Raw genomic sequence first — 21,263 nt, forward strand, 5'->3', positions numbered from 1 at the left:
GTACCTGTTTTTGTCAGTGTTCAAGATTTGTTGTGTTTTGTTTTGTTTGTAGACTTAATCAGCTTCTGTTACTATTATAGCATTATGCTATAATAGTATATTATAGCATATACAATCAGTATTACAAACAATACTGATTGTATATAAACAATCTGATTGTTTACTAAATAAAATGCCACTTTTAGCTTGAAAAAAAAAAAAAGAAAGGTAATTTATGAAATCCTATGACTTAAAAGTCTAGAGGAGGGGTAGCTTCAAGTGGTGAGAGGCCATTGCCAGGGTAATGGTGGCAGGAATTGCAAATAAACAGGAGAAGCAAGTTCCTGCTTGTTTTTCCTGCGTTCCAGTCTCCCTCTAGTGCCTCCTATCGGCAGAGTCTAACAGACCCAGCTGACAAAGCACAAAAGTGGTTTTCAGAATCTCAGCCCAGCATCACAGAACTGAGTCTAGAAGAGAGGGTTTGGAGTTGAGAGACAATAGCTTAATAACAACCACATTTTCATAGAAAATGTTATTTCAAAATTATTGTTATATGAAAAGATGATGAGAGAGAATGCAACCAAAAAATGTAAGAAATGAGTATCAAAGAGGTAGGTCAGGCAATTAATTAATAAAAGCATTTATGTTCTTTTTCTGGATTATGTGATGTGTTTGCTGTTACTTTTCTGTATTTTAAATCATAGTTTCCTTTCTTCTGCTAAATAAATGTTCACCTACATACCTTAAAAAATAAAAAAGAAAAGATTTTCAACATTCCCAATGTAGCACAGAGCAATCACAAAGTCTTAAGAATGAAGAGGTTAAGAAAACAGCACTTCTGAATCTCTGCTTACTACCCCCAAGGAGAACCCAGCTCAGTGGGCATTTTTCTCCTGGATGTTTCATTCCCCAAAATTTAGTCAAAAGTGGAGCAAGGGAAAGAGAGAGAGTGATCCTAGTGTCCCTACTTTCCCCAATCCCTCCATAACTCCTGCCTTCCCCTGTCTCCCAGTCTACACTGGGGTCACAGAACCCCTGAGAACAAATCCTATCACCCCAGGTACACTGTGCCTTGGACAGAGGAGGTACAGAGTATAGTGTTTTTGCTTAATTACAGAGCCACCTTTGTGCTGTGTATGATCTGTTTTCCAGAATCACTACTCTTCCTTTTTGTACAGTGCATCTTATGGAGAATAACAATCTTTTTTATTTTTTTGTAGGTTAAGTGGTTGCATTAGTCCGTTCTCATGCTGCTAATAAAGACATTCCCAAGACTGGGTAATTTATAAAGAAAAGAGGTTTAATTGACTCACAGTTCCACAGGGCTGGGGAGGCCTCAGGAAACTTACAATCATGGCAGAAGGGGAAGCAAACATGCTCTTCTTCACAGCAGCATCAAGGAGAAGTGCTGAGCAAAAGGGGGAAAAGCCCCTTGTAAAACCATTGGATCTGATAAGAACTCTCCCACTATCATGAGAACAGCATAAGTGTAACTGCCCCCCATGACTAAACCACCTCCCACCAGGTCGCTCCTGCTACATGTGGGGATTATGGGAGCTATAATTCAAAATGAGATTTGGGTAGGGACACAGCCAAACCATATCAGGGGTATATTTTCTTCTCTCTTAAATATGAAAGCCTATGTGTATTTCTCTGTGATTCTGCTTAAAGTTATTTTATATAATGAGTTTTAATAGATTAATAAATAACTGTAAGCTTCTGGAAGGAGGAAATGTCCTTTTATATCTTTATATTCCCTTCATGCTTTCTATCAAAATTCCATTCAGTTACAAGTAACAGAGATCTGAAAAATAGTGGCTTAAACATACAAGGTTTTATGGTGACATGTAAAGTAGGCACTAATTTAGCCTGTCCATGTTATGGTGATAGTGACTCCATAAATCATCCCTTACCAAGTTTTCTCTAGCTCTTTGCTTCACCATCTCTAACGAATGCCCTGTCTTCCAAGATGGCTGCTGGAGCTCCAGGCTTCACTTCTACATTCTAGCCAGCAGAGCAGAGGAAAGGAGAAAAGCATATCCTTCCATTTTAAAAAGGAGACTTTTGAAATTCTCACATTACCCTATTTGCCCAGACCTTAATTGCATGGCTATACTCAGCTGTAAGGAAGGCTAGAGAATGTAGTCTTTTAGCCAGCTGGTAATGTGCATGGCTAAAGATTGAAGTCTATTACCAAGGAAGAGATCAATTATTATTTGATGATAGTGCTGATAAGGTATCAGATTATTGGCCAAACAACTTCTTGTGGAGAAGCTTTAAAGAGATGAAAGTTTAAGAGAGTCAATGTCCAGAAAGGCTAAGGTAATAGAAGAGGATTCAAAACAATTTACTCAGGGAAGAGTATTTGCAGGATTCAGAGGCCACTCCATGGCCCTTTTTTTACATTTAAAATAATATTTATTAAATTTTCTTATGATTCTGGAAGTGGACCTCTTAATTTTGGAAAATTTGGAAAAATAAAATAAATGTCTCCTACTTCCTGAACCTAGAGATAACCCTAAATAACATTTTGGTGTGCTTTACCTCAATCTCTTTTTCATGCATAAAGAATTTATTAATTTTTAACAATTAAAATGAGATCATTCTTGCTGTCTGTAGTGGTGTTTTAAACTGTGCTGTAAATAAATAAATAAATAAATAAATAAACAATACAAAGTCTTCCTCTCACCTTTCTCCCTTGCTTGGTGTGCCACCCCATAATCGTTGCTGCTGATAGTTACTATGTTTCACACCAGAGTTTATTTTTGCATATTTCAGCAAACATAAACTTCCATATTCCCCCTGCCACTTTTTACACAGATTCTAGCCCATCATACACCGTGTTCCTCACCTTGCTTTTTTCATTCACACACTATTCTGTGCCTTGTTTCTGCCTCACAAGCACAGAGCTTTCCTCTTCTCTTTCATGGCATTTCTCCCTGTGGATGCACCCCATTTATTAAACAGCTCCCTACTGATGGCGCTTGGGTGACTTCTAATCTTGGTACTACAAACAATAAACAGCCTTTTTGGATCTCATTTGCATACAAGAGCATATGCAAAGAATAAATGACTAGGAGTGGGATTGCTATGTCAAATGCATCTGTGATATTAATAGGTATTATCGACTTGCTCTCTGCATTGATTGTAACAATTAACCCTCCCACCAGCAATGTGTTAGAGGGCCTGTGACCCCATGGCCTCATCAAAAGAGTGTATTTTCAAACTTTTGGAGTTTTGATAGTCTGATTAAAAAAAAAAAAATTCCATCTTGGCATAGCTTTAGTTGCAATTTCTTTATGAGCAAGGTGGATCCATAGTTTTCAAAATATTCCTGTCTGACCAGTGTTTCTGTTCATTGCCTTGCCCTTCATGATCATTTAACCATGAGATCTCTGGACAAACAATGCTCTGTTTGACTAATAAACATAAAAGAGTTGGTATCCCCAAGTGAGAAGATGCTAGTTTTCCCTGCATCTCATCCCTGGGAAAGATGCCGGCTATATTCCTGCTGAATGGTTATGATTTTGATGGTTTATACCTTGCTTTATTTCTAAGCTATTTTAAATAAGAAAATTGGAAAGGGAAAATTTGAGTAAAAAAAATGACTGGAAGAAAAGCAATATGAAGCCAGGAATGAGGTCAGTACACTAAGTATTCTAGACAGTTGCTACAGACAAGTCACATATTTGTCCAGTCAAAGAGAGAGTTTAATACAGGATATGCCTCAACTGTGCCTTGTTAGAAACTGGCTTTACTGAAGCTATAATAGATCAGAGAGTGCATTGAGAGAAGATATTCCTTCCTCCTTTGCCCTTCATGCCCCAGACTTCGTGCCATATCTGACTGGAGGATTGGGAGGAAGGTGGTGCACCAAGTGGGAAAAGAAAACAGGAAGAACTTGGTAACAAGAGCTAAGGAAAGAGGTGGAGAAAAACAGCTCAGAAAGTGCCGGGTCAATAAGGCAGCTGGCTCCCAATATAACCTAAACATGGATGGGTTATTCAGGTCACAGAAAAGGAAGGCATTTAGCAGCACTTATCAAACTGTAGAAGTTGTTGCAAACTAACATCTCCCTAATTCTATTGAAATTCTTATGATACCATGTAGTCTGCTTTCTGACCTTTGTCAGATTCCTTTATGTCATCTTAGCTTCTTTTCCTGGCCAGGTCATACTTGGGAGTTGAGCTCTGTGGAAGGAAGAGGGATTGCTTTAAGCTTGGTTATTGACAGCACATTGTAAGTAACATTGGAGTTCCTAGCAGAAGACAGCATAATTCTAAGAATATTCAGGAAAAACTGGAGACCATCTTCATGTCTGTATCAAATGACAGTACTTTGTTTCTCAGTATACTTCACGCATAAAATTGTCACTTTAAATAGAAAAATTAGTCATAGTATGATTGTAGCTCTGGTAAGATGTATTTGCTTGTAGAAGGGAACATGAGAAGCAGAAAAGCATGCTAAAGCATTAGGTGAAAGTTTATTTTAAAACCCAATGTTGTCATATTGTCTTTTCTCTGATACACACACACACACACACACACACACACACACACACACACACACACACACATCATAGCTATTGCTGAGTATCAAAATAAACTTGCTTTGCTTTCTTCATTACAGATAAAGCTGTACTCTCTCCAGACAAACCAAACAATCCCTTTACTCACAGTATTTTGTCTTTCCAGGCATCTTATAAGCCATTGTTGAAGCAAGTTGTGGAGGAAATATTTCATCCCGAGAGGCCAGATTCCATTGATATTGAACACATGTCTTCAGGTCTCACTGATCTCCTTAAAACTGGATTTAGCATGTTCATGAAGGTAAAGTAACCATGAAGATGTAATCCTGAATATAGAAATGTTCTCTTTGCTGGGCATGAAAATGCTGGCACCCTGTTAACCCTAGCCAGCACCACACAGATAACATTTGGTATTTTGGCTCTTCTAAAATCAAGGGCAATCTTTATCTTTTGATTACAAGCAGCCTGACCTGCTAGCCTCATACTGCTTCTTCTGACCTGAGCACTATGGTCTTTTCTGGTCAGCACGTGTGGTCTAAGGTGGAGGACACAAGCTCTCTGGGACAGCACTATTGAAACTCTCCTCCTTGCAGTCTATGTTTTCACTTAAAATGAATCCACATAGCACACACCGGTCTTAGTGACAGCCCTTTGCTCTTAATTCTAGAACTGATTATATAGGATGATGAGTGGCTCTGCTCAGTCCTATGGCTAGCATCACGTCAAAACCCACTTGGAAATGACTTTTGGACTGGCAGACTCCTAGGTGACAAGTGCCAGAATTTTTCTGGCTCATATCTGGGGTGGGTCAAAATGACTGACCAGCCCTTGAAGTGGGGATGAAAGGAGGAAAAAGTACACAAATGTGATCTATTTTTAACCTACTGTAGAGTTTCTAAATCTAAAAAGATTTCAATAAGATTACAGGCTGACCTCTCAGTCCACGCCAGGATTTCACTTGTAATAACTCTTGGAAGTAACAGAATGTTTTGCCAGCATCAAAGCATCTTTGAAATCATGAATTAATCTACCTAAGAGATCTGGCCTTTCAGAGTTCAATAAATGCATATTCCAGGAAAACTGTTCCACTCCAAAAGCCAGAGGACAGATGCCAGACAATCAGACTCTAAACCAAGCAGTGAACCTGCTGGAGCGGACCTGCAGGTCTCCTTCCTGCTCTTCCCAATTTTCAGCAACTTCTGTTGCAGCGCCTGGTTGGTGCATTTTCCTTCTATATTTTTTAATAAAGCAGTGCAGTCAGCTTCTTCAAAGTGTTTAGGGACTTCTGAGTTGGTATAAGTAGGCCCAGAATTGGTCAGTGTCTCCCTATCCTGAGTAGCCCTTCATGGTGGCTAGTTGGTATAGAAACTCCCAGAGTAGACACAGTTTCCAACCTTTTCCACTTGAGCATTCTCTTCCTTCATTCACAGGTGTGGCTTTACCCTGAAGAGAGACTAAAATAACAAGTCTGGACTTTCAGAGCCTGGTTAGTAAGGTCTGAGGATGGCCCAATTCCCATGTGCCCTCTCCCAGACAGGCTGCTGTGTCTGTGGTACAGAGGGGGGTCTGACCAAGGGTACAAATGAAGGCTCCACCCCACCTGCACTCGGAGAGTTGCAGTGTAGGTGACAGGAGGCCCTAACTCTGCTCTTTGTCCACAGATGTTCCACAAAAATAACTGTTTATTAGCCAAAGGGATCTTTGATCAAATATGTTCCAGAAACACTGGCTTAAACAACAAATTTGGTTGTTTCTTTGTAGTCCAACATCACAGTGCCTTTAATACACTAATGGACTTTACAATCCTTCCTGAGGAGAATATAGAATAGATTATAGAACATAGTTGTGTTGTGTAAGGAGTATCCACCTGCATTTTCTGTCACTGTTTCATGAAACAAGAGTGTCACTTGTTGTTCTTGTTGTTGTTGATCATGTTTATTTTGGAGTTTATTTTTTAATGACCCTTTCAAACACTGCAGAGTGTTTTCTACATCGCTTCCTGCTCCACTGTCCTCAAGCAGGCTCCACCTAGGAAGATGTTTAGAACCGTCCTGGGCCAGCACTGGGCTATTGTGTTTCTCTCCATTTCAAACCCCCAGTGTTAGGGCTCATGACGAAATGCTCCGCCAGCTTAAGACTGATCTCAGAGGGAGGTTTCCAAGTAATGGATTTAAGAAAAAGGAATTTGTGTTCCCCCAGTTCCCCCCAGCAGCTGTCAGGATCCATTCCTCAGCCTTTAGCTGTGAGGCCCCAGCTCTCAGTTGCCAGGGCATCTCATCTGTCTATAGGGGGTGGGGAGAGTCCTGGTGGGCTGGCAACAAAGCCCTCTCCACTCCAGCCCCCAAAGGAGAGTCATTTTGTTTGTTTTCTAAATGGGCCTTCTCCGTGGCTGAACCCTCCTACCACTCCACATGGTACAGCAAAGAGTTACCTCTGGTGTATGTGTTAGGGTTTGAACAAAATTGGAATGAACTTAAAGAGGAACACCCAGGAGGGCTTTGAGACACTGACTGTAATTTCCCAAAGAGCTACGTCTTTGAGATAGAAGTGAAGCCATCAAGAGAAGATGTCTACCACTCTGCTTGAAGGCCCTCCAGAGGAGGATGCAAGATGCAGATGGAGTCTAACATGGCTATAACCGTTCACCAGCCTCCTTCGTGTTGTTTTCCATCACCTCTTACTCTCCCAAGTTATACAGAGAACCTGTGATCAGTGTGTACCATGGTTCAGCCAGGCTCTTACCATTCATTCTGATATTGATCCTCATGACAGCCTTAGAATGTAGGTCCTATCATTATCCCTGTTTACCAGTGAGGAAACTGAGGCCCAGAAAGGTTACGCAGTAGATGTGAACCTCCAGAAGGCTGAGATGGGGTCTTACTCTCCCCTGTTCTCAGGCATTTTCCTAAGAGCACACAGGAAATAGTGACACCAGAATTTGTCCCAAGGTCACTCGTATTCCAAAGCCTAGCTCTTAACCACATTTCTTGGCTCCAGGAGGCTGCCAGGCATTTTCTTGGAAGTTAAGTATTCATGTACTCATATGTCATTCATTCTGGTTTCCTTCGTGGTTACTCATTAGCACAACTGCTCTCCCTTTTCAGCATCTATCCAGCTCATGAATAAAATCTATGCCTGGGCTGGTCATCGAGACAGCCAGTGTGAATGAGCTCCCTCGAGGGTCATCTGCTGCTACCTCATCTGCATCTCTGGGACTTGGCCCTGGGACTCATTGGCAGCACTCCCCAGGAGAATAAGTGTGTGCATTGGAGTTGAGTTGCCTCTACACATTGCATCTTCATTGTGTATTAGCTACCAACAGTTATTGCTCATTTCTTTCTTGTCACTTGCTGCCCTGCTTTGTTCTTCTGGAATCTGCTCCCTCCTCCCCTTCTCACTCAGGACCCACCAGTGCTGAGCCAGAAAGACACGAAAAGGCAAATTCTGCTGAATAAAGTTATCAATGTGGAATCCTTCCCGTGCTCAGGGTGCTGCTGTAGAAATGGGAGAATTCTAGAGCCTGAAAGGCTCTAGCTGAGCTGCTCATCCATCCCTTCCCTATCTCTGAACTCAAAGATGGTTTCGTGATGGTGCTGACACAGGGACACCCAGAAACAGGGTCTATAGACTGTACGGGGATGAGGGCAGATTGAGAGGCTGGTGAGAGATGCGCTGGGTAACAGAGCCAGCAGTTACTCCCGTGGGGTGTAGAGTGTGTGCCCTCACAGCAGGTGATGGAAGGAACACAGGAGAACATTGTCCAGGCCCCACGTGGCTTCTTCAGGGCTCTATACATTTTGTTCATACTTTTGTAGCTGCAGTCATATACTGTTTTGTATCTATACATATTAGGTACCTTTCTCCAGACTGTTTTTCTTCAGACTAGTGTTTTCCTAACTGCACAACTTGATTCACTGCACATTAGTGGATCAAGATATCAGTCCAATGGTTTTGAACAGCATGTTTTACTGAAAAAGAACAGAACAGACTAGATCAGAGTTCACTGCATCTAGCAAGATAAAATAACACAACCCAGTCGCACATAGATACACATGCATTATTTAAATGTTTTCTTATCAAAAGAATGTGAACGCTATCACTGTGAGAATCAGAAAGCTGATTCTTTTCTTTTCTGCATCCTCAGTGGTCGGTACCTGTATAGGCCTTACAAACAGCAGAGTCTCACCAAAAGTTGGGAGGGTGGTCAGGGTGGACCTGTTTTAGTCCTTATTCAGAAAGCAGCACAGCTCCAAGGCACTGGTTCCTCTTTCCAACTACTGCCCTTAAGCCAAAAGCTTCTATCTCAGTTTCACAGGGGTTGCAAGGTAGCAGCCCCAATCACTCAACTCCAGTGACCCTCAGAGGAGGCCCTGACCCTCCTTTCCAGCAGCTACTAAGCAAGGCAAAGCTGGTCATTGCTTCATCTGTAGGTAACCCCAAACAAGCAGCAGCCCACTCGCTCTTGCCTCGCCCACCATGTGTTGATGTGCACAAGGGGAAGGAAGCCTGCCTCCACCTCTGTCAAAGAAATCTGATGCTCTCTTCTCCTTTCCACACTGACAGTGTGCAAATCTGTTTCTTCCAACTTCTTTGTTTCTCTAGAGAACAGAACAGAACAGAAGTAAACGAGTGTATTTTGTAGACTGAGAAATTCAAGGAATCAAGAGGAGAAATGTCCTCACAGAGTGGTCACATAGGAGAATGAGTGACACCAAGGGAGATTTGAGGCTCTTTCCTATTTAACAGCTTTATTTTTTAAGTTACATTTTATAAATGATAGACAGCTGTCTCTTTCATGCATTCCTTCCTCATGCCATCTACTATAAGCTATGCTAATAGCAATCACTTCATTCTACTGTGTTTGTTTACAACAGCCAACAGAGAGTAGTGGTAACACATCTGGAGTCACATTATTTGGGTTAGAACCCGAGCTCCACCATTTACTAGCTATGTGACCTTGGGCACATCTCTTAACCTCTTTGTGCCTAAGTTTCATCATCTATAGATCAGGGATGATAATAGCATCTACTTTTGGGGGCTATTATGATAATTAAATAAATGAATGCATATAAAGCACTCAGAACAATGTCTGGCCCGTAGTAAGTACTACATAAGTATTTGCTATTATTATTTTTATGGGTTTGTATCCCTGCCACACTGTGACGTCTGAAAAGAGCCACCTTTAATACCCTTGTATGCCTGTACGTAGCCAGTGCTCAAGTATTTGGGGCACAAAGCCTAACTGTTGGGTGAACAAGTGAATTAAATAGAATAGAATAGATATGCTGCCCCCCCAAAAAGTCACAAACATTTCATATTTCACTACTGATTTGCTTTTGTCAGAAAGGCATGGAGTGCTGAGTGCTCTTCTTTTGCTGTGCCTGTGGGAAGCCGTGTTCATAAGGCAGTAATGTGTTTTTCCAGACTCCTCTTTTCCTTTTCCACTGTAACTTGTTGAGCTCCTCAGTCTTGGGAGACATCGACTGTCCTTCTTGGGGCAAACTGTAGGGAGCCAGTGAAAATCTGGACACATGCCGTCACAAGCTGTTTCACAGGAATGGAGGCCAGCAGGGCTAGACCCTGGCCAACACAGAGGCAGAAGCCCCAGGCAACTCAGGCCCACAACTCTCCCAGGAGTACTTCAGCAGTGCAGTCTTCACGTACAGGAACTGAGCAAGAGCTCTGCTCTGCAAAGGTTTGCTGCTGCTCCTCGGGCAACCTCAGCACTGCAGGGAAATGGAGACCTCCATTCCAGGTACTTGGAAATGGCTCACAGAACTCAATCTTATTTATGTACATTTTTGCAGGCAGCGAAAGTTAAGAAAAATACCTGTGTGTCTAAGATTATCTGCATCAAACAAATCCTCTATGATAGGAAAGTCAGGGTAGCTGGATTTTGCCTTTACTAGAGTCAGAATTTCATCTGCGTCATATTGCAACTGCTTGAACTTCCTTTCTTTGCAGTGTTTAGCATGCATTCCTGTTGAAATCAGATTGTCCAGAGAAGTCTTTCATCTCCACCTGTCCTGGTTATCTATTGCTACATACCAAGTCATCCCAAATCATTGATTTAAAATAGTACTGATCATTCATTTTACTCATAATCTACACTCTGGGTAGAGCTCAGTAGGGAAGGATTCACCTGCAAGATGGCTCATTCATATAGTCAGAAAGTAGACGCCGAGTGGTAGCTGGCATCGAGGGGCCTCAGTTTCTCTCCATGTGGGCCTTTTCATGTGGCCAAGATTTCTCACAGCATGGCAGCTGCATTCCAAGGGCAGGCATCCTAGGAGAGAGCCAGGATTCAGATGTATTGTATTTTATGACCTAGCCTCAAATGCCACATAACATCACTTCCACAGCACTGTACTCTATTTGTCAAGGCTATCACAAATGCCCACCCAGGTTCAAGAGGAGGGGACACGCACTTTTCCTCTTGAAAATGGATCAAGAGCATGAGGAACAGAAAATATTGTCATGGGCACTTTTGGAAAATACAATCTGTACTCCACCTAAATATGTTTGGCTGTCAAGCTGAGCAAGGCAGTGTTTGGCTAATCCTAGGAGTTTTCCCTCCAATCTAGAGGATGGAAAAATCACTCATGCTTCTAAGCTGGTTTCAAAATAAGTGAGCCCAGAAAGGCTTTGTCAATGAAAGGCCTGTTTGCTATTCTTCCATATGTTTTTTAACAATATAATATTTTTAAAAATACTTCCTGATAAGAAACTGAGCTGGGGAACTTTCCTCTCCCAAGTTTGCTCCATCAAGTCCCATAAAGTAAGCCAGATGAGCTGGGGAGAAGAGCAAGTATACCCACTAGATCATTTTTCCAGCAGTTCTGAGAAGTGTTTGAAGTAACTTGATGTACTTCTCAACCAGAGGATAGACTTGCGGTTAGCCACACAGAGCTGTCAGCTTCAAAGGGCAGTGTGTGAAGCCCACTAGGGGGTGGTTCTAGCAAACTAGGGAGAAATAGCTTTGGCAGAACCTGACATTCTTAAAACAGCCTTTTCTCCAAAATCCTTGTGCATGGAATACCTTGAGCTCCTTAGAGAAAAGCTTGATAATGATCTAATAAATAAATCAAAACATACCTTACCCCTCTCCCTACAACATTAATTTAATTTAAAACTAGCATGTCTAATAGGCAGCACTTTTAAAGTGCATTTCTGGAATTTGTGGTTTGGATCTCAATCTCCTGAAAATAATTTATTTTCTATCTACTCCATATGTTTGGACCTCAGCTTGTTTTGACTAAAGGACATGATTTGTCAAGATGTTTTCTCTGATAAAATTGACATGAGGAGGTTGGGTTTTATCTAATGAAACTGCATGAGGCCCTTTTACCTCCTTTTAAGTGTGCTTTTTAAGATGTTCTTTCTTTGTTCTTTCATTTCTTATGTGGCCATGCTTAATTGGAAAAAATTTTTTTAACTATGAAAAAGACTCACAGAAAGCCCAGTGCTTACCTCTGGGTCCCTTATCTAAGTGGATATGAGTCTCCCATTGCCTTAAGTGGCAACAAAAAGAGGACCACAAGGAGAACTAGAGCAACTGCTCAGGTAGGCTTTGAAAAGCTGCTGGTGTTGAGGGGTAAGAGTTAAAACTCTTTCCATTGGAAGTAAGATGCCAACAAATTGTAATAACTTAACTAAAGGAAAATTTATTATGAGGCCCATGGGATGTCCTGGGGAACCCAAGGGCAGCGATGCAAGAGACCTCAGGGAGGATTGAGACTAAGAACTGGAAAGCCATCAGGAAACCAGACAGTTCTATGAGACCCATTCTGCCCTGAATGAGAACAGTGCCCTGCATTTTGTAGATTCTCAATAAATAGTATAAATGAATGGTTGAGTAGAGTAGCTATGCCACAGCTTTGACTGAACCTCATTTATCTTCAAGCTTTTGAGGTTAAGCTTCAATTCCCAGGGAAGGGCCTCTAGTTGGCCCACCCTGGGTCAGGGGGCCATTCCAGAACCAATCAACTGTGACTGAAGGACGGGGTCACACTGTGACTGCATGGATGCTGGGACCCTTTCGTATGACCATGTGGACAGGAGAGATTGTTGGCTTGTGGATTGGACAGATACCTGCAGAAGAATCTATAACAGGGGTAAAGGATGCTTTGGAATGCAGAACAAAAATCATGGGCTGTCAGTAAAGATTGATGTCAGGTCCTTGGATGGTGAGAGCTGAACATGCCTTGGAGGTCATGTAATCCAGTTACACATTGTTCGTATAAGAAAAACAAGACAGGGTGCAGTAGTCCTCCTGTAATTCCAGCTGCTGGGGAGGGTGAGGCAGGAGGATCGCTTGAGCCCAGAAGTTTGAGAATAGCTTGGGCAACATAGCAAGACCCTGAAAAAAGAAAGAGAAAAAAGAAAGACTGGAAGGAAGGGAGGGAGGGAGGGAGGGAGGGAGGGAGGGAAAGAAAGAGAGAGAGAGAGAAAGAAAGGAAAGAAAGAAAAGAAAAGAAAGAGAGAGAAAAAAAGAAAGAAGAAAGAAAGAAAGAAGGAAAGAAAGAGAAAGAAAGAAAGAAAGAAGGAAGGAAGGAAGGAAGGAAGGAAGGAAGGAAGGAAGGAAGGAAGGAAGGAAAGAAAGAAAGAGAAAAAGAAAGAAAGAAAGAAAGAAAGAAAGAAAGAAAGAAAGAAAGAAAGAAAGAAAGAAAGAAGGGAGGGAGGGGGGAGGGAGGGAGGGAGGAAGGGAGGGAGAGAAAAGAAAAGAAAAGAAAAAAGAAAAGAAAAGAAGCAAGACTCAGAGGGCTGAACTATTGGATTAGGTCCATTGGACTTAAGGACATTTCTGACAAGAGGAAAATATCTCAGTGTTCACATTTGTTGATTAAATGAATACAAATCCTGGAATTCCTCTTTGCAACACTATTTGAAACCATTGTTTATATTTTCTTTTTCTCAATCATACTCCATGCTGTGAAATACAGTTCAATATTTTGCATAACATTAGCTAAACATGATCCATAAGTTCAAGTGAGATAGATTTTGGTATGAACTGTAAAGCAAAAACACAAACTTGATTTTGGCAGTCTGTATATTGCATCTGACAGTGTGCAATGATTGAGAGGCTCTTTTGTATGCTAGTCATTGTTGCGGTTAAGGAAGATATAGAGACAAACCAGGTTCCCTACCTGCCAAAGCACAGCTATATCACGTAGCTTAAAGTTTTTTAAGGAGATGGATGAGAAAATTGAGGATTACGGAGAGAAGAGATAAGTGGTGTGGTGGACGGAATGTGAGGGCACAGAAGAATAGCTCAGTCAGGGAGTCAGAGAAAGCTTCCCAGGGGAGTTGGATTTTGCCAGACCAGCAGGAGTTAGGAACTCCGAAGTAATGAAATGCCATCATACATTGAGGTGAGTACAGGCAGTTCCAAATGACTGGAGCTAAGGGTGACATGCAGGGAGTAGAAGAATATGAAGACACAGATAAGCAGAAACTCGATCCCAGAGGGCTGGAGTTTTGACATTTGACCAGAAACACTGAAGTGCCATTGGATGTTTGCTAGGAATATATAACCAGTTTACATTTTATGAAGTTCACCCTGGCAGCAGTGCATGAGATAGAAACAAGAGCAGACTGACTGGGGAGGGAAGGTGAGAGGATGAAAGTCTAAGGTCAAGTAGGGCCAAGGGACGAGGGGACGGGGATGAAGCCTGGTGGATTCCACAGGACGGGGATTGACGGGATGCAGCTGTAAATGAGTGGAGGCTGTCTAGGGCCATTCATTTAGTTTGGAGTGACTGGATGGACAGTGTTAACATTGTTTCCATTGGGAAGCAGAACTGGAAAAGAAGAAAACTTGCACTTTAGACTTGTTGAATGTAGGAGCCTGAGAGACAGCCTGATAGCTCAGCAGAGCCTGGGCCAGTGTTAGCAATCTGGGGACACTGGCATGTGTGAGGCATTGAACTATGGACAGGGACAGGGCCACCCAGGGAGGATGTTTGGGAGAAGATCAGGGGCCAGAGGCCAGAGCAGTCAGGAACACAGCTTGTCATGGAGCAAGTCGAGCAAGAGGAGCCCTCCAAGGAGGGAGAGAAGCTAAGAGGGCTTAGAAAGTAGAGGGCAGGGGGGAAGTTTCAGGAAAAAGGAAGCCATCAACTGCAGCAAATGAGGCAGAGAGGTCAAGCTGAACAGCCGACGGGCTCTAGCAGCATGGAAACCTTTTGCAATGGGATTAACTGTAAGTAAAAGTAAGTCCCACAGGCTCTGGTGACTGGCTGATGTTTCTGAAGAACCAAAAGTACAGAGTTTTAAGAGATGAATGCTGATAAAAATGCTTTTCGTTTGAAGACTTTGTTGAGAAAAGGCAGTATGTGGAATGAAAGGTACAACGGTTACAGCTCTGCAGCGAGAGGGACTTTGATTTCAACCTCAACCCTACAGCTTACTAGTTCCGCCGCTTTGGACAAGTTATTCCACCTCGTTAAGCCTCTGTGTCTCTGTGTGAAATGGGGCTTCTGCCTACTTCATAGATTCCAAGGCTTGCATAAAGTGATGCTTGTCGCTTATCCTCTCCCACCTGATTTTCCTCCATAGCGCTCACCACCTTCCTTACTTACCCACTGACTTACTGATTTTATTGACTGTCGCTCTCCCTCTGCTAAAATATCAGCTCTGTGACAGCAAGGGTTCTTCTCTCTTTGGTTCACTGATGAATCCCTGATGCTTAGAATGGTGTCTGGCCCCACAGTAGTTAGTCAATAAATATTTGTTGAATGGATGAATAAGTGAATAAAACATGAAACATGAAGTGTTCAGAGGGAGTGGCAGTGCTGTTACTAATTCCTGGGGGGAGAAAAGCCATTACCAAGGGCCAACTTCAGTGTCAGCCTGGGTGCTTCCGAGGCTTAGTACCCCCTTAAGGCCAAAGCTCCTATTGAACTGTCTTCCTTCTACAAGGCCCTGTCCATTGTTGTAGAATGACCTGCCCCTTGCCTGTTGTAGGGACAAATGAATCACAAATAAAGAGAAACTGAGTGGAGGAGCACCATGTGGAGGAGGAATCAGGATCCCAAACTCTTAGAGGGCACCTGGAAACTGGAAGCAGCAGCAGAAACCCTTCTTTTGGCAACCCCAGTGATAGAAGACAATCACAACACGTCAAAGAGCTCTCCCAGGGGTGCACTCCTCCAAAGGGGTCTCAGCAGCCTCTGCTGCAAAGGCTGAGATGGAATGGTGTAAGGAAACTGTCTTCTCTCACCAGAACTGATGTCTTAAAATCACAGCCAGCAAAGATTTAGAAAATGAAGGAAAGAACAGTGACTCGGACTTACTTTATTAATCTGTGCATTTGCAATTGCAGTAGTTATGCTTCAGTCTTTCATCTTCAAAGTGCCTTATACCATGACCTAACATGCAAACAGGGCTTAGTCATGTATGGCCTATTGTAAGGAATGTGTTATTCTGATGGAAAAGACTGAAAAGACTCCACTTCCCAACAGTCTGCTGACTTGAACAGCTCCACAAGAAAAGTCTGGTATCAAAACATGAATCTAAACAGAAACCAAAATAGCAAACACCAACATGCATTAATTGGACCCATTTATTTGTACCAAAACCAACATTCCCCCCACTCCTTAGCCCCAGGGTATTGTTCTTTGTTGTCGCAGTTTGTTTCTTTTTTTTCCCTTTTCGTCTGTCAATACATCCTTCCAGGATTCTCCCAATGTACTTTGGATTCCAGACTCTCTTATAGAAAGCATATGTCTTTGGGAACGTATTGTACCACGTTCAAGTTCTGGAGCCAATTTATTTCTGTCCCAGGATTAAGTGAGAAACAACAATTGTTTGTAGGGCTGGAAGGAAGATCCGGGTTACTTACTCAGGCAGGAGAACTCTGCATAAAGTAAAGGGAGAGTTTCTAAGAAAAGAAGGGCCTTTCCTGTTAACCTGCGGATATGATTCATTCCTTCATGTAACTGTTTCATTCATGCAACATTTACTGAAAGCTTACCAGGTGCTAAGTACTAAGCACAAACAGGCCAAAACCCACTGGTGTGGTCCACACCGTGTCTATAGCCTGCAGGCCTTTCTTACTGATATGGAAAATCCCCAAGGTGTATAGTTGAGTAAGTATAAGGTAGACTGTTAAGGTCAAGATGATGATTACCTGTGGGGAGGTAGTGACAGGAGTAGGTCATGAGGGGGTCTCTTCAGGGTGCTGGTTTTCTGTTTCTTGGTCTGGGTGCTGGTTACACTGGTTTGTTTACTTTCAAAATTAATGGAGCAGCACACTGGTGATATGCATACACTCAGTAAATTATCATATGTTTAACAGATGTTCCAAAAAACAAATACCAGGTGTTCAGGTATGGCACAAGCCGCCGTGAATGGCTCCAGCAAATAGTGTGTGTGGAGGAGATGAAAACAGAGTCATAAACCAGAGCCACATTGTAAAAGCCTTATATGCTAAACTACAGAGTTCGAACTCTATCCTAAAAGTTATGAGATTCTATGCAGAGAATCTGAGCATGTGATGGAGCCGAGAGGTGTTTAAGAGTGTGGCCTCTGGCATTTTGCTCCTGGATCCATTACTGTGCCTGAACCTCAATCTCTGCATTTGCAAAACACACTAATAATTGTGTTTGCTTTCTAAGGATATTTTGAAAATTAAATGAGATAATACCAAAAAAAGTGCAATGTCTGCTATATTCAATAATAAATATTTGTATTTTAGAAAACGTACTTGGCAAAAATGAGGAGAATGGATGGGGTATGGCCAAACTGCGCAGGGGAGACAAACTAGAAGACTGTAGCAGTGATCTAGTGTGGAAGTAACCAAGGAGCTGTTGATAACTTTAAGTAGGTAGAATGAACAGAACGTCATCTGGGAGATGAAAGAGACAGCAAAGTCTAAGATGCCCCTCATGTACCTGGCTCAGGTGACTGTGAAGGTGGTGATGCTGTTAAAAATTCAAGAGAAGGAAAGGTTTTGGGGAAAAGATCACGGATCACATTTGAAACCTGTTGAGTTCAGAAATCTCGGGAGGTATCGTCCGCAGGAGCTGGGTGGTGCTGTCCACGGGAGCTCAACAGAGGTGACTGAGCAAAAGGCATAGGTTTGAGATGTACATAAAAAATGGCGCATGAGAAGATGAGGTCCTTCAGGGATGTTTCATTGAGTGCAAAGGGCAAGGAGCCAAGGATGGAGCCATAAGTAACAACATTTAAATGGGCATACCGAGAAAGGGAACCTATTAAGAAATCTGAGAATAATTAGAAGGGTAGAAGGAACCACCTAGAGAAAGTGCTATCATGGTTCTTAAGGAGGGTGTCATCAGCTGTGACAAATGCCACAGAAATGTCAGGTTAGATGACAACAAAGGAGTGTCCACTGACTCCTACAATATGATAACCACTGGTGACTCCTGTGAGAGCAGTTCCAGGGTACAGTAGGACAAAAGCAGGGTTGCTATGGTGTCTGATATGCAGATTGGAAGAAAGCAGTTGACAAACGTGGTCAGGGAGAAACAGAGGTACAGAGCAGGATGCGGACTTGAGTCTTTTTCTAAAGATGAGAGTGTTTTGAAATTTTTTCCAGTATTCACCACCACCTATTTTGAGGCCATTAGATAGTCCCCTAGTCCTCTCTCTTCTCTCTGTCCTTCCTTTCCTCCTGCCTGCTGCCTTTGCATTCTGAATTTCCTCTTCAGAAGCCAAGGAATAATGACATAACTGGGAACACTTAATGCATCATCCTTTCAAGTGCTTTTAGAATAAGATGTTGAGACATGGGTGTAATCAGGCAAGGGAGCCAGAGATCTCAGCTGAGAAAGGAGTTGGGGGTTGGTAAGAGAAAGGGCTTCCTCTTGCCCTGCTCCTCCCCCAGGCACTCCTCTGGACTGCCTGTGACCCACAGATGCACTGTGATGGACATGTACACTTATACCTTCATTCCCCTTCTCCTTGCTGGAGGTGAAGCCTGTTACCCACCTTCTGGCTTTGGTGGCCACGCAGGCAACTGGCAGACTTTTTCCTGCAAGGACTCCATGCATGCTCCATTCTGGCTGGGCCTCCCTGTCCAGCTCCACCCTTCCGGTGACTGATTGTCTCTGGAACTTGGCTCACACTATTTCTCCTGCCCACTCCTCATCAAACCAACTGTGGCTTCCAGATTCAGCTCAAAACATACTGTCTTCAGAAATTCCTTCTTGTCCCCTCAGTATCCCCATCACTGAGTCTAGTTATTGGTCATTTTGCATTTCCTGAGTGGTTACTTTGAGTTATTCTCATTTTAGTATATAAGAATATTTTTACCTCATTGATGAAATCATAGGGAATCAGGTGGAATTCTCCACAGCATCTTGTGTAGGTTCCATGCAACATGGACCCTCAGCTCAGGCTACCTTGAAGAAGTTAAGGGCTATAAGTCTGTACTGTAAGCACCTTGAGGGGTGGGCCCTGTGCTTTTTCATCTTTGTACACCCTCTGCCTCCACCTACCTAAGGCTTTAACTATTTATTATTTCCACAAACATTTATTGAGCACCTATTATGTACCAGAAATTGTACTAGGTAAGCTGGGAATAGCATAAACCAGGAGGATGAGGCTCTTGCTTCATGGAATTTATGTTCTAGTAGAGAAGATGGCCAACAAGTACACAAATAACTAAACAAATAGAGTAACGACAAGCTGTTTTACATGCTTTGAAGGAAATAAACAGAGCCATGCAACAAAGAAGGGGGCACATTTATACTGAGATTAACAAGAAAGAAAGAAGTTGTCCCTCAGCCTTCTCTTGTTTTTAGTAGCTCCTGCTCCTTTAACTTTTCTTTCAACGAAATCTTTATCGAAAGAGACATAATAAGGAGTTGTGTTATACATTTTCCCAGTCAATGAGTTCACAGACCACTGGGACATCTGATAGCTAAGAAATCATCATCTCTCTAAGGGCTGTTTATCACACCTGCATAATGAAGGTAGTGACACAGGATTTTTCTCACCCACTTTGCCAACCAGGGACCTCCACAGCCAGCAATGCCCCACTCCCAGGCCTTGCTAGACCCCAGGCTTGCCACAGGAGATGCCCCACCTACTCGGCCCACTGGGCCATACATGGCTTGTGCAGTGGCTCAGCCTGTGGCTAGGCAGGCATGCCCCAGCTCACCCATGTTATAGCTTGTACCTGCATTCAGCGGTTCCCGAGTTCTTGTCCCATGCCCAAGAAGAACAAGGTCACACTGACAATTGAAAAGTGAGGAGGGTGGAGAAGTATTTTATTGAGCAACAGAACAGCTCTCAGCAGAGAGGGGATGCAAGGGTGGTCCCCAACTGAAGTCAGGTGGTTTTGCTCTGTGTGTGGCTGTGTCCGGGGCTTTTATGGGCTCAGAATGGGAAGTGCATGCTGATTGGTTTGCAAGTATGCAAAAAAAGGCTAAAACAAAGTCACCACTGAAAGATAGACATGACAGTGTAAAAAACCAATTAGGGAAGGGTAGGTATATGTAAAATAGGGGAAGGGTAGGGATCAATCAGAGGAAAACACACCAAATAGGAAGACAGGTTCTCAATCCAATCCATGGATTTACCTGGGACTTGTAGCTAGGCTTTAAACTGTCATCAGGTTTCACCAGGGTCCCACCCCTATCTCCCTAGGATTTATCTGCCTCCTGCCACTATCAGTAGTAGTCTTGAGGTTTCTACAGAGGGACAATGAAGATGGCACCCAGCTGCATCGCACCTGCATCACTGCCATCCATCTGATATTGCTGGTGTTTTGTTTTGCAGGTGAGCCGCCCTCATCCTAGTGACTACCCTGTCCTGATCCTCTTTGTGGTAGGTGGGGTCACAGTCTCTGAAGTGAAAATGGTCAAAGATCTTGTGGCATCATTGCAACCAGGAACCCAGGTACTGAGTCTTCCATGATTTGAACAAGAGCTCAGAGGCAGGGGTGTGAAGGGTGGGTGAGGGCCCTCCACCCAGGGGTCCCAGTGCCCATCTCCTAGCCTGCCTGCCTATCACCCTCCTGGCTTTGTTTCTTCCCTCCTGCTGCCACCTGTGTCACAATGTCTTCCTGCAGCCAGAACCAGCCCTACATGCCCATACAGGAACAAACAAGTTCCTTTGTTCCCAGAGGTGCAGGACTGGGTCATTTTGATAAAGTCTATCATGACAGATTAAATGCTATGACACCAGGCAAATTAGCCCTAAATGGAAACTCTGTTGTTTGCAAAATAAACTGGGGTAGGGTGGAGTCTGGTGGGGTGAAGTGAGGGAGGAGAGCTCTTCTTTTGTAGCTCTGGGCTTCTGGGGCTAAGGTACTGTTATCCCTATTCCTGATTCCTTAGGGTCCTATATTCTCTGGTGTCCAATCAGTGTTGAATATCTCAGGAGTTTTCACTGCTCTCTAGGCTCCAGATAATGGAGGGATGACTCCAAGAACCACCTCCCAACTGTGGCAATTAGAGAGCAGAGTCAGAGGAGTGCGGGAAGGAGCATTGTCCAGACAATGACTAGTGTTGTAGCTGTCTTCTCTATACCTCTTGCCAGGCCCCATCCCATCCCCTAAACAAGAAAACTGGCTCTGTGGCCCAGTAGTGAAGAACGTAGACCTTTCTATTTTATGGGCCCAAGTTCCAATCCTATCTCTGCCTTTGACTAAGCAGGTGATCTGGGAGGAAAAAGCCCTCAGTTTCCTCATTTAGGAAATGGGCCAAGGTGGCTGTGAATCTTAAATCAGAAGAGGCTTGAGAATATGCTCCTTAGCACTGTGCCTGGCTCAGAACTCTCAGTCAAT

At 43.1% G+C, this 21,263-nt stretch overlaps 1 protein-coding gene across 6 annotated transcripts in view; it reads left to right on the top strand.

Moving 5' to 3' along the window:
• SCFD2 (sec1 family domain containing 2) overlaps positions 1-21,263 on the top strand; it is a 498,290-nt gene that overhangs the window by 464,833 nt on the left and 12,194 nt on the right. For 2 of the 6 annotated variants that reach the window (XM_078001950.1, XM_001091758.5), the window contains 2 exons: positions 4,674-4,808; positions 20,255-20,374. In XM_078001950.1, the coding sequence (XP_077858076.1) occupies positions 4,674-4,808; positions 20,255-20,374 (255 nt within the window). Of the gene's footprint in view, positions 1-4,673; positions 4,809-7,611; positions 7,979-20,254; positions 20,375-21,263 lie in introns of those variants that run through there. The other 4 variants (XM_078001952.1, XM_028848587.2, XM_078001951.1 and 1 more) reach the window with 2 other exon arrangements.

Source organism: Macaca mulatta, chromosome 5 (genome assembly GCF_049350105.2).
Source record: "Macaca mulatta isolate MMU2019108-1 chromosome 5, T2T-MMU8v2.0, whole genome shotgun sequence".
Lineage (NCBI taxonomy): Eukaryota > Metazoa > Chordata > Mammalia > Primates > Cercopithecidae > Macaca > Macaca mulatta.